Source organism: Neofelis nebulosa, chromosome 12 (genome assembly GCF_028018385.1).
Source record: "Neofelis nebulosa isolate mNeoNeb1 chromosome 12, mNeoNeb1.pri, whole genome shotgun sequence".
Classification (NCBI taxonomy): domain Eukaryota; kingdom Metazoa; phylum Chordata; class Mammalia; order Carnivora; family Felidae; genus Neofelis; species Neofelis nebulosa.
The window spans coordinates 67,251,087-67,265,405 of NC_080793.1; the positions used below are offsets into that span (position 1 = coordinate 67,251,087).

General features: G+C 43.9%; 1 protein-coding gene across 6 annotated transcripts in view; it reads right to left on the bottom strand.

Moving 5' to 3' along the window:
* The window catches only part of DAPK1 (death associated protein kinase 1), a 188,085-nt gene that overhangs the window by 49,170 nt on the left and 124,596 nt on the right, over positions 1-14,319 (bottom strand). For all 6 annotated transcript variants that reach the window (XM_058695537.1, XM_058695536.1, XM_058695542.1 and 3 more), the window contains exons 4-14: positions 11,409-11,547; positions 9,327-9,456; positions 9,090-9,138; positions 8,976-9,002; positions 8,124-8,276; positions 7,713-7,758; positions 6,452-6,541; positions 4,996-5,088; positions 2,620-2,739; positions 2,076-2,174; positions 1,141-1,239 (exon numbers count right to left, since the gene is read on the bottom strand). In XM_058695537.1, coding sequence (XP_058551520.1) covers positions 1,141-1,239; positions 2,076-2,174; positions 2,620-2,739; positions 4,996-5,088; positions 6,452-6,541; positions 7,713-7,758; positions 8,124-8,276; positions 8,976-9,002; positions 9,090-9,138; positions 9,327-9,456; positions 11,409-11,547 — 1,045 coding nt within the window. The remainder of the gene's footprint in view (positions 1-1,140; positions 1,240-2,075; positions 2,175-2,619; positions 2,740-4,995; positions 5,089-6,451; positions 6,542-7,712; positions 7,759-8,123; positions 8,277-8,975; positions 9,003-9,089; positions 9,139-9,326; positions 9,457-11,408; positions 11,548-14,319) is intronic.

Genomic DNA, 14,319 nt, shown 5'->3' on the forward strand with positions numbered 1-14,319 from the left:
TCCACCACACAGCTAGTGTGAAACCCACATGTGTAGCCCCTCCTGCTTGTCATAAAACCTCCTACGTGAGAATGTTTTCCTTCTCTGTCATGGCGGTTCTCAATCTTCTTTATGTACGGATGCTTGTAGCCATGTGATTTTCTTTTTAAAACACAAAACTCCTGTTTTAACACAGTTTTATTTATGAGCAAGTTTCTGATTTCATTGTCTACATTGAGAATGTTATTTCTTACATTCTCAGAGATTAAAAAAAAACATCACTATTAGCCCACAGTGGCATTCTCCGAATTTGCAATAGGTGCAATTTCCCTACGATTTCCTTATGATATTTTACTTATACCTGTCCAAAAACTGTGACTATAAACTGATTGATACAAAACAAGATGCTTGCTGCTACCTGACCGAAAACTGCCATCATACGTGTGTGCGTGTGTGTGTGTCTTTGACGTGAATATCATCCCTTACAGAGCAGTGCACAGTCCATACAACTGTATATGGCAGCTCTGATTAAACATGAAAAGTCAGTCTACAAGCACTAGGAGCAGACAGGAGTTGCACAGTAGAACGTATAATGAATGAGGAGGTAAGAATCCTTGGTACATGTTCGAGCCCTGCCAATGAACTCACAGGGTTCTTGTGTGAACTGAATGAAACACAGATACATGAAAATAAGGTAACTTGCTAAATCAACAGCTTTTGTTATAATACCTTTGCTCCCCAAAGCCTTATTTTATATGCATTGTCTCATGAATTCTTCTAGTGCCAGGGACTGTAAGGTCAGCACTGGCAGCTACTTCAGAGGGGAGGAGAAGGGTAAAGAGATGGACACATGGCAATTCGATACAAGGATCAGGACTCGGATCTGCTTCTGGTTGTCTTTCTAGTAGAACCTTGAGTGTCCAGGTTATGGGGCAGATAATTCACTGCTTGCATATTATGCCAACTAGCTGGCAGATGTCAGCTAAATGCAGATTTTAATATTAGACTCAGCCAGTAGCAGAAAGACACTTCTGAACTTCCCTGCAGGAAGATTTTGATCACGAACCCTTTTGCTTTGGATCCAGATGCAGGTGGCATGTCCACACTCAAACGTCACCTCAGATTACTTCCCACTATCCCTAAGAAGAAAAGGAGCCTTACCTTGTCTTTAATATCCAAAGGGCATTTGTTCTCATTGAGAAATCTCAGGGTGTCCACGTGGCCATGCCGAGAGGCCCAGTAGATGGCATTGGATCCCCCCTGCATAAAAACCAATGTGGAGTCACATTTCCAGATCCAAATGCACATGTCCCTCAGACTCACTCCATTTCCCTTCCTGTGTGACGGCAAACTTCAAAGGAGCAACTTCCAAGAGGAACGAACTCTCGTTTTATTCTTTAGTATTGATAAAAAGACCAAGGTGATGTAAGATGTTAACATTCTGGGAAGTGGGGCAAAGGGGCTCCAGGAGCCCTCTGTCCTATCTTTGCACCTTTCTTTGGTAAATCTAGAATTACTTCAAAATCATGTTTTTGTTTTCTTAAAACCTTCATTTCGATCTCCGGTTCAAATTTCCTCCGTAGTCAGGATTGGCTCTAGTCTGTGCACAGTTCTGTAAAATCTATGGCCACTGATGGCAGATGCATTGTAATGACTATTAACTGTTGACCAATTGTGTCTGTTCTCCCCCCAGCGTGACCCGCACCTCAACGCACACGGACCATCCTGACTTTGTTGCCCTGATACACATGCAGGCAAATACATCTCTGATGAGATTAATCAGACGATGAAAATTTTCCTGGATGTGACATCTCATAACACTGTTGAGTACATGTGATGAGTAAGGAATAGATCTGGGGTAGCGCGCAAGGAAAGGCTGATGCTGAGCAACCGACCCAAGAGAAAGGGACGTATTTGCCGTTTTGTTTGTAACACGGGTCAGACTGGACCAGGCTATGGGACAGGTCATCTTCCTTTGTAGGAGACTGAGAAATGAAGTAAGGGGCACATGTGGTTTTCCTCTGTTACCTCTGTGATAGGAAGACATTTGGAAATACTTAGGAGGTAATTCAGTGGCAATAAAACAGAATTATGACCTTGTCCTGGACATCAATTCTTGAGCCTCTTTTAATGAGCAACTGTAGTATTTGAATATTCCCACAGCCAGCAGCAATCAGTAATGGAGGTGTCCCGTGCTGGAAGAGACAAGAAAAACATTTTTTGAGGTTTGGTAGGCAAGGAAAAGCAACTGTCACCGTTGTCCAACACCACACAGCTTCTTAGGTCTCAATAGACGCACAACCACTGCTGTGTAACAGGAATGGGGACAGCCGGGGAAACACCCAGCCTTCCTCTGCTGGATTCACACTCAAAGGTGACAGTTTCATGTCCAGGATGAGCACATTCACAGGGTCATGGGGAAAGGCTTTGCGTGGAGAAAGGCCCTCGGTGCATTCGACCTCATTTCTAACTCAATTCACTCTCTACGCAGAAGTGATTTCTCCACAGTATGGAGTTTGTAACAGCAAGGGGGGGATGGAGAAGCAGAAGGGATCTTTTTCACCGTAAATTTGGAGGTGTACAGTCACAGTGACCACCCCCCACCCCCCGCCCACTACCCCTGGCAGAACAGTAGCAGACCTTGTTGGGTTGGTTAACGTCATAGTTGGACAATGAGCCCAGGAGGTGCTGTAGGCCTGGGACGTTGTCATCATTGATGGCGTGGATGATGGCTTTCATCACAAAGGAGTCTTCCTCATCCTTGAGAGGGACAGTGAAGAGGGAAAAAGAGTTAGCTTGCTGGCCATGATCCTCTTATCAACATAAGAGAAATCAATGCTCATTTGTCAAGAGAAGCATCTAGAGGAAAGTAGGCCACTTAATCTACAAATCCACACAGTCATGAAAGGAACCAGGAGGTTACTTTTTGCTCCTTCCATGTAGGAAACTAACGCCACCTTCTTTTACCTGTGCCTTAACGTCACTTGCATTATAACCCAGATGGCAAACACCTTTCAAGATTCAGATTTAGAACAACTGATAACAAGTTATCTTCTGTGTTTATCTTGGACACCTTTCAAAATATATAGTCCCAGAAACCACTGTAGAAAATATCAGGCATAACTCAGAGTCTAAAAACCATAGAACCAAAGAAATGATACCTCTGAATTTTACAGTCTTAATTTGTAATTTGTCCAATTATAGAATTGTTATTTTTTGATCACTGGAATTTCTTCCTCCTCTAAGTATAGAATAACATGGCAAAATTCTCTGAAAGCTAGTCACTATATATACATATATGTATATTTTAAAGATCCTAAAGGAGGAGTAATGTAAAAATAAAGGCCATAAAAAGGAAAACAGATGCATTGCTAATTACAAAGAGAAAATAGAGAATGTCAAACTAGTTAAATCCTTGCCAATTTGTCAAAGTTTTCTTATAGTAAGATATTTACCAGATATGGTACATTAAAACTAAAGAATAAGCTAGAAAAATCCCAAACAATATCTCTGGACTCACAGAGGTATGGCTCCTAATATTTCAAATCTGGAAAAGCGTTATCACAGAGGCTGAGTCTCTGCTTGTGGGGTGGAATGGAGAAAGCATTTCTCTGATTTCTGCTTTCTCTTCTCTATGGGTCTGAATCCAAACCTCATGAGGGTTTTAATAATATTTGGACAGACTCCATGTTAAGAATGTCATAGGTTTTGCTTTTCCATTACAATTCCAATCGATGACTAAGGGACATTTGCATGAAAGGGACAGTCAAGAGAAACGAGGTGAATGGGGGGTGGGGATAAGCAGATGGTTCCGACAGGTCCTCATGATCAGTAGGACATCAGAATGATGAGGGAACATGAGTTCCAGGAGGGGTCATCCCACCTAGAACCCCCACGCACCCTGGGGCCCTCTCCCTCCCTAAACTTCACACTGTGACACATATATTTTCCTCTAAGTGCTTATTCAAGATGATTTTAATTTATAACATTTAATTGTTCTCATCTTCCTTAGGTTAACAGATTTTGTCTTGTCCCTGGTTCCACTGTTACCCTCAAACAATTCCCGAACCTAGACTTTCTTTTCCATGTCCTCCTTCTCCAACCTTGCTTCTTTCCCATTCCTGTTTTCTCCTTAACATTTCTCCTTTGACTCTACAAGGCTACACCTGGAGGCTCAGTGAAGCAACTAGCTTCGGGGCGGGGATAGAGCTCATGTCTGCTGATGTGTGATCCTGCCCATGGAGTCCCTGGAATCATTCATGAAACACTGACTATGCAGTCACGGGAGCAGGTTGGTTCCCACAGAACCAACCTTTCTCCCTTCTCTGACATCCCCTTTACCACCAGGGCTCCCAAAGCCCTGTTGTCTGACTGTCAGGGGACAGTCTTATTGAATTCGGATGTGTCCAGTCATATCTGAAGAGTTAATCTGTGATTAGGTTTCAGTGTTCATTACGGGAAAAAGTATGGAATTGTTCTCAAGGGTTTTAGGCACTCAATACAATGTCAACAGAGCAAGTAGGTTTAGCCTTCTGGTCTACCACAAACTCCCCCCAGCAAGCTTCACAGTGTTTGCCTTGATTTTGGGGGGTGTGTGTTGGTAGGAGGAGTATTTGCCTCTTTTATGGTATTATGACCAAGTATTTTCCAAGGTCAGTGGCAATAGAGGACTCTCATTTCTTCATGAAAATTAGAATAAACTCTTTCCTCTTCTGCTGACCAGTCACTCTCTCACCAAACTGTGAGTGTGGGAGGAGTGGGGCAGGCCATGGTAGTGTCAGAGGTAGTGGGTGGGACTGGGCATGGTGCCAATCCAAACACAGAGAAAAAAGAACGAAAGAACCAATACGGTACATCAAATCAGCCACCTAACTCCCTACCTTGAGCAGAGGAAGAACAGGCCTGACACTTCCGTGACTTTAGGTTTTCTGGGTTGTTGAACAAATCAAACAACCTAAACATTGGAAATACACAATTGTAAGAAAGAACTTCAGCAAGGCAAACAGGTGTGCTTACCAGAGTATCATCGCTTCTGGCAACACTCATGTTACTCCTGGACAAGAACGACCTGGATAATCTTTGGCACAGTGATATCAAGCGAACGGATTGCTTAAAAAAAAAAAAAAAAAAAAGGCAGGGAGAGAGGAAGAGAGAGAGTTTATGTAAGGATATTCAAATTAGTACAAATGACAAAGTCTTTGAGATAGCGTTCACTGCTGACAGCATGTTCTTTAGGGGTGGGAGACCTTCCAAGCAGGTTGGATCATATACGCCTAAAGAAATTTCTAAAGGTCTTACAAATTAAGACAACAGGATAGAGATTCTCCTTCTGCATTTCATTATTAACTACACAACTGTATACTCTATACCCCTTCTCTCTTAATATTTTCTTCTCTACTTTTTGAGGAATGGAATCTTACCCTAACAAAACCCCTTGCACATCCCCACTCAAGGGTCCTGTCCTGTGTCCTTGTGCCCAGGCAAGCTGGTATTAATAGTAATGTGACTATCAAAACTCATACAGTTGTTAGAAACAAACAGATGGGGAACTCCTTAGCCTATAGGACAAACACCCCTGCATTTACTCTCAAAGGCAAGAACAACAATAGGTAAAAGAATGTGTGTGTTGGGGGTGGGGGGGGGGTGAGTGTGGGTATGTGAAAAAGAGAAAAAAAGAGAGACACTTATGGTGTTCTCCCTACAGTTTAAGCCTAGTCTAAGGGCTTCTTTCAGACTAAGTGTTAAGTCTTAAGTAACCCTAGTGCTGTGGTCCTCCTCATCCCTGTCATGGCACCCTAAACTTGACGGGTGTGAAAATGAGGTACATTTCTGGCCCAGTGCTCAGAGACATGGCAGGTATCTGCTTCCTCCGGGCTTCACATGATCCTGGGCATAAGAAGACATCCTGTCACCTTCTCAACCTTGAATTTCTATTTGTTCAAGGTTGACTGGAATGCCCTTTAGAGCCATGCCCCATACAGCCCCTGCAGAAGCCATTCACACTGAAAAAGAACACGAGACCACAGTACAAATGCTCATGGCCCCACCCCAACCCCCATCCCAACCATTCATAGACCAAGGCTGGTTTCAGAGAACCATTTAGACAAGTTCTACTATAAATGCACTCCCATGCTGCTTACCACAAAGAACAGTTATTCAAAATGTGGTTTGTTGAACTTAGGAAAAGATTACACTATAATTTTGTTGCACTGATTTAAAAATTTGCCTTGGGAATGGTCTTGATTTAAAACAAATGCAAAATTACATGCAAAAATAAGACTTAAAGAGGACTGAATACTATTTTTGCTTATCTTTTGAAAATAGTGTTTAATGGTGCAGAAGACTATAGAGTCAATTGGAACAAACAAAAAGGATGCACTTTTGAAGGTCAATGTCAGAAGAGATGAGCCTGGCTACAGGGAGTGCCACGGAGAAAATAAATTAGTTATCCCTCCCTATCAAACAATCTTACTTTCCACTTTTTCCGGGCTGCGAACTTCTTGAACTTCTCCATGTTGACTGCCGACGCCTTTCTACTAAGTGCTTGTTGGGTATCTTTAGGCTAAAATCAAAGTCCAAGAAAGCAAATTTAGAACACTCCAAGATGGAAATGGGTTACATGACAACTTTTGGAAACCTGTAGTTAGTTAGGATGCTTACACACTCACCTTAGTAAAATAACAGAACAAGTTGGGATAACTTGCAAAAGCTAGGAACCTAGTCTCCGGAGGGCAACTCTTAGGGCTAAGGGTTTGATAAAATCCACAAAGACTGGGTCTTGGGAAAAGCTGAAGAGTTGGGCTCAGAACAGGCTAAATTTCAACTTTCTGGACTGAGAGTTTGGGAATGGCAAGATTCGTGGTGAGGTTATGTTATAAGGCATTTGAACTTAATATATCATCAAGTAATAATTTAGAGCTGGTAGGGAACTCAGAGGTTAGCAAATCTGGCCTGGCTGAAAGCATTAGGATCTGTTGTACCGCATCTTTTTTGGGAGGCCATTAGTTCTACTGATGAGAGGAGACACCATTGCCTCCTCAGGGAACCCACGCAACTGCTAGGAGCTCATGCAGCAAAGCTCTCTGGATGCCCCAACCCTACTTCTGCAATGCAAGTTGCTGCACCATAATCCCCTCACCGGTTCCATGACTTTATTCTGTAATTGCCACATTCCCTCACCGTTGGTCCTTTCTGTTCTAGCCGGAGCACTTCAGTTCTTTAACCCAAATGGCAATGGGTGTTGCAGGTAATGTAAAGGTATACGTTGTGCCAGGAGGCGGCTGCTGGCCCTGGCCCAAAGGCGGCTGTGCAGGGTTTGGGTGGCCTTATGGAATGAGGGCTCAGTACTGGTAGACATTCAGATTTTTCAACAGACGCTGGAAATCCAGATTTGATATGGTATTTAAATGTTGGCAATTAATTCCAAAAAATTAAAATATTCTCTGGGCCAACATCCCACAGGTGAAACCAAACATGGCTGTTGAGTAGACCTGACCCATTTACAACTGACCTTCAACTCCCCGTTTACAATCCTGCATTGTGATAGCTTATTCTCCTCCATCTCCGTGATCATTAGGACACTCTCATCTGTGCACCATCTTAAAATAGGGCACCAATGTCAAAACCAATACTTCAGATGTGACCTGTGGTGAGACCCCCACAGTAACTAGGCCTAAGGCAAATGCATTCTGGGATGTCCTATAATACCAAACCAATCACAATATGCAACTTACCTTGATCCAGGGATGCTGCAAACTATCTTGAATTGTCATTCGCTTCCTTTGTAGGGGGAAGGGGAAAGAAAAAAATGCTGTGACCATAGAAGCAAACACTGAGGTTGTTTCCATGCCAGTTGGGCCTACCAAGCAGATGCTCTGGAAAATGCAGTTCAGGGCCTGCTTCGTGGAAGAAAGCTGGAAAGAAGTCAGTCTTTCTGTGACTATCTTACTGTGTCTGCAGGGACTGACTGAGCAGGTGCAAAGGCCCCGCCTGCATTTTCTGAAGCGTTCCACATGGCATGCTTTCCTTTGCCACATGGAACCCACCAGGCTCTCATAAACGTGGTCCGCATGCACAATACAAGTGCTGGCCCTGGTCCTGCTGAAGCCACGGCCAAGTACCCCTCAGGAATAATGGACACTCACTTTGGATCCTTGACGAGGAGTCTTCTTATGAAATCTTTGGCTAGGGCACTGGTATTACTGAAGTATTCTTCCTCAAATTCGTAGTTGACGGCAGATACATTTGCTAGCGTTTCTTGCTTAGTGTCTCCAAGAAATGGGGAGGCCCCACTGAGGCTGTTAATAAAGTGGGGTGCAGAACATGAATGATTACCTCTTGGGCTATCATGTCATTCCTAGCATATCTAATAAGGGGACTGAGGAATAATATGATAATCTGTCCTTGGGCAGTCACTTCAGAATCCGATTACGTTTTACAGGGCATTTAGTTGTCATGCACAACAGCTTCAGCTTAATGCATAGGATGCATTTAAAAAGTTAATCTGGAATAGCATCTCTTAGTTAAAAAAAAATAAAAAAGCTTCCGACTTTGGCTCAGGTCATGATCTCACGGTTTGTGGGTTCGAGCCCCGCATTGGGCTCTGTGCTGACAGCTCAGAGCTTAGTGCATGCTTCAGATTCTGTGTCTCCCTCTCTCTCTGCCCTCCTCTACTCATGTTCTGTCTCTCTGTCTCTCAAAAATGAATAAATGTTAAAAAAAAAATTAAAAAAAACACCGCTTTCCTATTTTCTCAGCAGTGATGGACAGCCACGCTTCCTTCAGTGATTAGGCTGTAGTTTCTGATGATTCATTGCGAATTAGGAGAAAATGTTTAATTAGTATAAACTACACGTGTTCTGGGGGTGTGAAATGAATATGTTTACATAAAAAGCATGCATAAACTGAAGAGATCAACATGACATATAGATGGTTAATAAGACATATGGTCTCAAAGAAAGAGGAAAAGAATACAAGGCGTGGATTTTGGTACTTACAGAATATAGGTTATCACCCCAATACTCCTAGACACAAAACGAAAACAGAAACAAATGTCAGAAGAATAGTACACTAAAGCGGAAAGATGAAAGCATCAAGGACATGCTCCTTACCACATATCTGCCTCAAGACCAAGAGGTTCATAGTTGACTATCTCAGGAGCTAAGAGGAAATAAACGCATGTTTAGTTTTCAGAGAAAGTGAATCAACAGATTCTATCTTTACGTATAAACCAGAAATATGTACCAGGGAAATAAATGATGTTACAGCAGGGGAGTTTCTGCCAGTATAATTCATATTATTGATGAGAAATAAATGAGCACAGGAGTAAAAAAAAAACAAAAACTTACCAACAAACTCTGGTGTCCCAAATATGTTTTTGAATTCATTTCCAAAATCAATTTTATGGGCCAACCCAAAGTCAATGATCTTGATCCGAGGTTTAGGGACATTTCTATCCAAAAGCATTATGTTTTCAGGCTTCAAAAAAAGAGAGAGAGAGAGACAGAAATAGTACACTAGTGTTCAAAACAGCCTATTCACAAAACCAAAAGGTGGAAACACCCCAATGTCCATCAACTCATCAAACATGCTACAACATGGATAAACCTTGGAAACATTATGCTAAGTGAAACAAGTCAGACGAAAAAGGACACATATTGTATGATTCCACTTATCAGAAGTATCTAGAATAGGCAAATTCAGAGACACAGAAAGCTGAAGGGTGGTTGCCAGCAGCTGTGAGAGGAGGGATGGGGAGCTCGGGATTAATGGATACAGGGTTTCAGTTTGGGAAGATCCACTAGTTCCAGAGATGGACGGGGGTGCTGGTTTGCACCACAGTGTGAATATACTTAATGCCACTGAACTGTACACTTAGAAATGGTTAAATAGGTAATTTTCATGCTATGTTTATTTCACCACAGTAAAAACAAAGAGCTATGATATATTATGCTGAAGACAAAGTGGTAGAATTGTCCCCTGCCCCCCACCCCACCCCGGAAAAACCACCAAAACCTACAGGTAACAGGGTAGTTGTAAGAGAACACCAGGAAAAATAAATGTTGTGGTTTGGGTTCTCCCAGGAGCAGACTTGTTGACAGAGATTCGGGTGCAAGTGGCTTATGTAGGAGCAGGCTCCAGGGAATACTTGGGAGAGGATGGGGAGGCAGGAAACAGAAGGAAGGAAACCCACACAAGGTGTCTTGTCAAGGTGAAGGTGACTGGAGTACAATCCCTTTGGGGAACTTAAGGAGGAGCAGCACTGAGTTTTCCAGCTGGAGCATGAGGGAGCCGGGGTATTTATCCACCGACTCCCCGTCCTCCATTGCTAACAGCGGCCTCTGTGGGGCTTTACTCTGGCATTTCCAGCTCCCAGGGCCAGAAACCAGACATCAGGCAGGGAGCCACAGGGGTGTCCAGCAGCGGTATTCAGGGCGTGCGTTAGCGAGTGTTGGGGGGATCTGGATGGGGTGTTGACAGCATTGCTACAAGAAACATGGAGGAAGTCCTCCCTCCTCTGAAGCCTTGTCCTAGCTCCAACGATCTGAATCATTCACTTGTCAGTCGACCGCATGCTTCTTTGTGACTACCTTCTCAATGCCTCAGATTGTACCTCAATTCTTCCGTTGTCACTGTATGTTGCTCCTGTGCATGCCTTTCCTTCCTAGAGAGACCATAGCTTTTCTGACAGTTAGAACTAGGACATGCCTTTATATCCCCCACAGTGCTGTGCCTCCAGACAGGCAAAGACCCCAATTAGCCAATCTCCGCGGCTGTCTTGATTGATGGCCGGTGACAAAATCAGGCCTTCACATCAAGAAGGAGAGGAGAGATCAAGACATCTTCCACCTTACGTGCCCTGCAGCCACAGGGGATGCAAACTGGACAGCCAGTGGCCACTCTAAGCTGAAAACATTGCATAACCAATAGCAGTTTAGAGATCTGGCTGGTAAACCCCTTTGATTCTTCCCCAGGGATTCTTGAATGTAATCATTCATCCTAAGCCTCTATCCCACAAAAGGTTAGGAATCCTTGAGTAGGCATTCATTATATACCTGGTAATTTATCTTCATAATTCCATCTGTTAAGTTCATACAGGATAGGGGCACCTGGGTGGCTCAGTTACACATCTGAATCTTGATTTCGGCTCAGGTCATGATCTCATGGTTCATGGGTTCAAGCCCTATACCGGGCTCCACGTTGATAGTATGGAGCCTGCTTAGGATTCTCTCTCTACCTCTCTCTCTGCCCCTCCCTCCCTTTCTCTCTCTCTCAAAACAAATAAATAAACCTAAAAAAAAAAAAAAAAAAAAAAAAAACCATACAGGATTAAAAAAATGTATCTCTTTCAGATGCTTCAATTTTTCATAGCCAACCACCAATGCTGGGATTTGCATAACCTTCTCTCCGGCTTACACTCAGCAACGTACCTTAAGATCAAAATGGGCAATCTGAAGGGAGTGTAGGTAGTAAACACCATTAAGAATTTGTTTCAGAAACTCAGTTGCTTCCTCTTCAGTCAAAGATTCTTTTTCAGCCAAGAAGTCGAACAGCTCGCCACCTGCCACTCTGAAAACCAGGAAGCAGAGGTTACTGAGGATGCTTGTTTCATACAGATTTGTTCTCTTGTAGACTATTGGTGTGCTCAAATTTCAGGCAAAAGAATGGCCTAAGGACAAGCCGAAACTGCCAAGCAAGGAATTAGAATTCATGCTTCTCACCACTGGGCTGACAATTCTGCCCATTTGTACTTGAAAGCACCTGGATACCATTCTCCTGATGTGCTATGTTCACACATGAAGGCAGGGAGCAGAGACGTGATGGGGGGCGGGGGGGAGGAATGTATATTGAAAACATCTTCGTTACACATACTTACAGGTGAAGTCTTAATTCACTGATTTAAAAAAAAAAACAAATTATAAGCCAACTTTGGGCAGCATTTATAGAATAGATCTTCCTAGCACAATCAGAAAGTACCTGGAAAGTTCATAATCCATATGCTAATCAATTGTTTTAAACCCCAAATCACAATATATGGCCTACAAGGATTTTTTGTTGTTGTTTTATATCCATTTATATATAAATACTTACATATTTATTAAAAAATCACATTTCATAATGAATTTAACAAATACCTTCACTAATAAGAATACATGTACACTGGGGCACCTGGGCTTCAGTTAGGCATCCGACTTCGGCTCAGGTCATGATCTCACCGTCCATGAGTTCGAGCCCCACGATGGGCTCTGTGCTGACAGCTTAGAGCCTGGAGCCTGCTTCGGATTCTGTGTCTCTCCCTCTCTCTGCCCCTCCCCCATTCTCTGCCCCTCCCCCACTCGCACTCTCTCTGTCTCTCAAAATGAATAAATGTTAAAAAAAAAAAAATAGGGGCGCCTGGGTGGCTCAGTTGGTTAAGCGACTTCGGCTCAGGTCATGATCTCGTGGTTCGTGGGTTCGAGCCCCGCGTCGGGCTCTGTGCTGACAGCTCGGAGCCTGGAACCTGCTTCAGATTCTGTGTCTCCCTCTCTCTCTGCCCCTCCCCCACTTGCATTCTGTCTCTCTCTGTCTCAAAAATAAATAAACATTAAAAAAAATTAAAAGAAAAAAAGAATACATGTACACAAAATTGAAATGCATGAGGTCGTTTGGGGATTTATCAATCAGTCTCCCTGGCCAGACTGTAAATCTCTAAAGGACAGAGGTCAGCCCCCGGCCATCCACCAGGTTCTCCCACAGTCCCAGCCACAGAGCAAGAGCTCAAAACTTTGTTATCCAGTGGATAAATGAACAAACTCCCCAAAGAAATCTACAGCAGTAATTAATGGCAAATAACAGGGAACTTTTAATAAGAGTTTTTATAAGTTCATCTTTTCTCAAGTTTAACCATACATTCACAACATAATAATTAACTGTAATTATGCACATAACTGCTGTGTTCATTATCTTTCTTTCAGCAAGACAGCTCCATAAACATACATACCACTTCTACATCCAGAGGAAAAAAAAAAAAAACAGTGCTTACGAGATTAAACTATAATGACAAAAGTCTGTGTCTTAAAGAACAGGGTCAGATCCTGCCCCTTCACCCTCTAAGTTGTTGTTTTTCTTAACCTGGCCCCAGCTCCACTAGCATTAGGATTGCTCGGGGTGTTTTAAACATGCAGAGTCTGAGGCACCTGGTGGCTCAAGTGGTTAAGTGTCTGACTTTGGCTGATCTCACGGCTCGTGAGTTTGAGCCCACGTAGGGCTCTGTGCTGACGGCTCAGAGACTGGAGCTGCTTCAGATTCTGTGTCTTCTGTGTCTCTCCCTTTCTCTCCTCTGCCCCTCCCCCATTCATGCTCTGTCTCTTTCTCTCTCTGGGCTCTAAAAGATAAACATTAAGTTAAAGAAAAAAAATATTAAAAATACAGGTTCTGGGCCTCCCTTCCAGCCTGCTACCTGAGAGTTTCCGAGATGGGCACCAAGAAACGCAGAATTTTTAACCAGCGCCCCCAGGGGATTCTTAGCACACTAAAAAGTGAGGGCCATTTTTCAAAGTTTTAACTGCATCCTCCTGCTGCATGGCCTCCCTCTGATATTTAAGGTCTGGATGTTTATCCAGAAGGCGAGGTGGCTCCTCCGCCCCTGGGACCCCAGCAGAGGGCTCGCGCAGATATGCCACAAGCCACAGAGCCTGAGCCAGCCAGGGAGGCCTGGAGCCCGGCCCGGGGGACAGAGACCTGCAGGTGACAAGGACATTCCTGCAGCAGTGGCCTCCCTGCCTGCACCCTCCTAGCCTTACTGCACTCTCCTCTCTATGGAGCCCTTGGCCGTGAACCCCACACTGGCTCCCCACCACTCCTCACTTTTCTGTCTCCTTACTCCTCTTAAAAACAACAAAACAGGGAGAGGGATTCCTTCAACTCCAGGGGAAAACAGGGAAACAAACCAACTAATTTTGAGCAAGATGGTCTATCACCTGGGTGCTTCCTTACTCTCTGGGCTGTATGGCGTCGTTGAGGTGCATCGCACAGTCCTGGGCCGCGTGCTAGGGTGAGGTCCAGAGCTGGCACACCCAGTGCAAACCTTAATTCTGCAGCCACAAGGTTATGCCTTCTCTCTGGACCTCACTTTCTCACCAAACAGGTATAACAGGACCTACTCCTTTGAGGATTTTGAGAATGAAAGGTAATAAATACACATGACGCGGCTGGCAGGTCTGGCATGAGGCTGAGGTCCAGGAAGCGGAATGGATGCCATTTAAAGGAGGGACAGACCGTCCCTGTGGGCTGCCATGCCACCTGCCCCAGGGCTCCCAGAGGAAAGCCCCCTTCCTGCCCTGCTTTCCCTCAAACCCACTG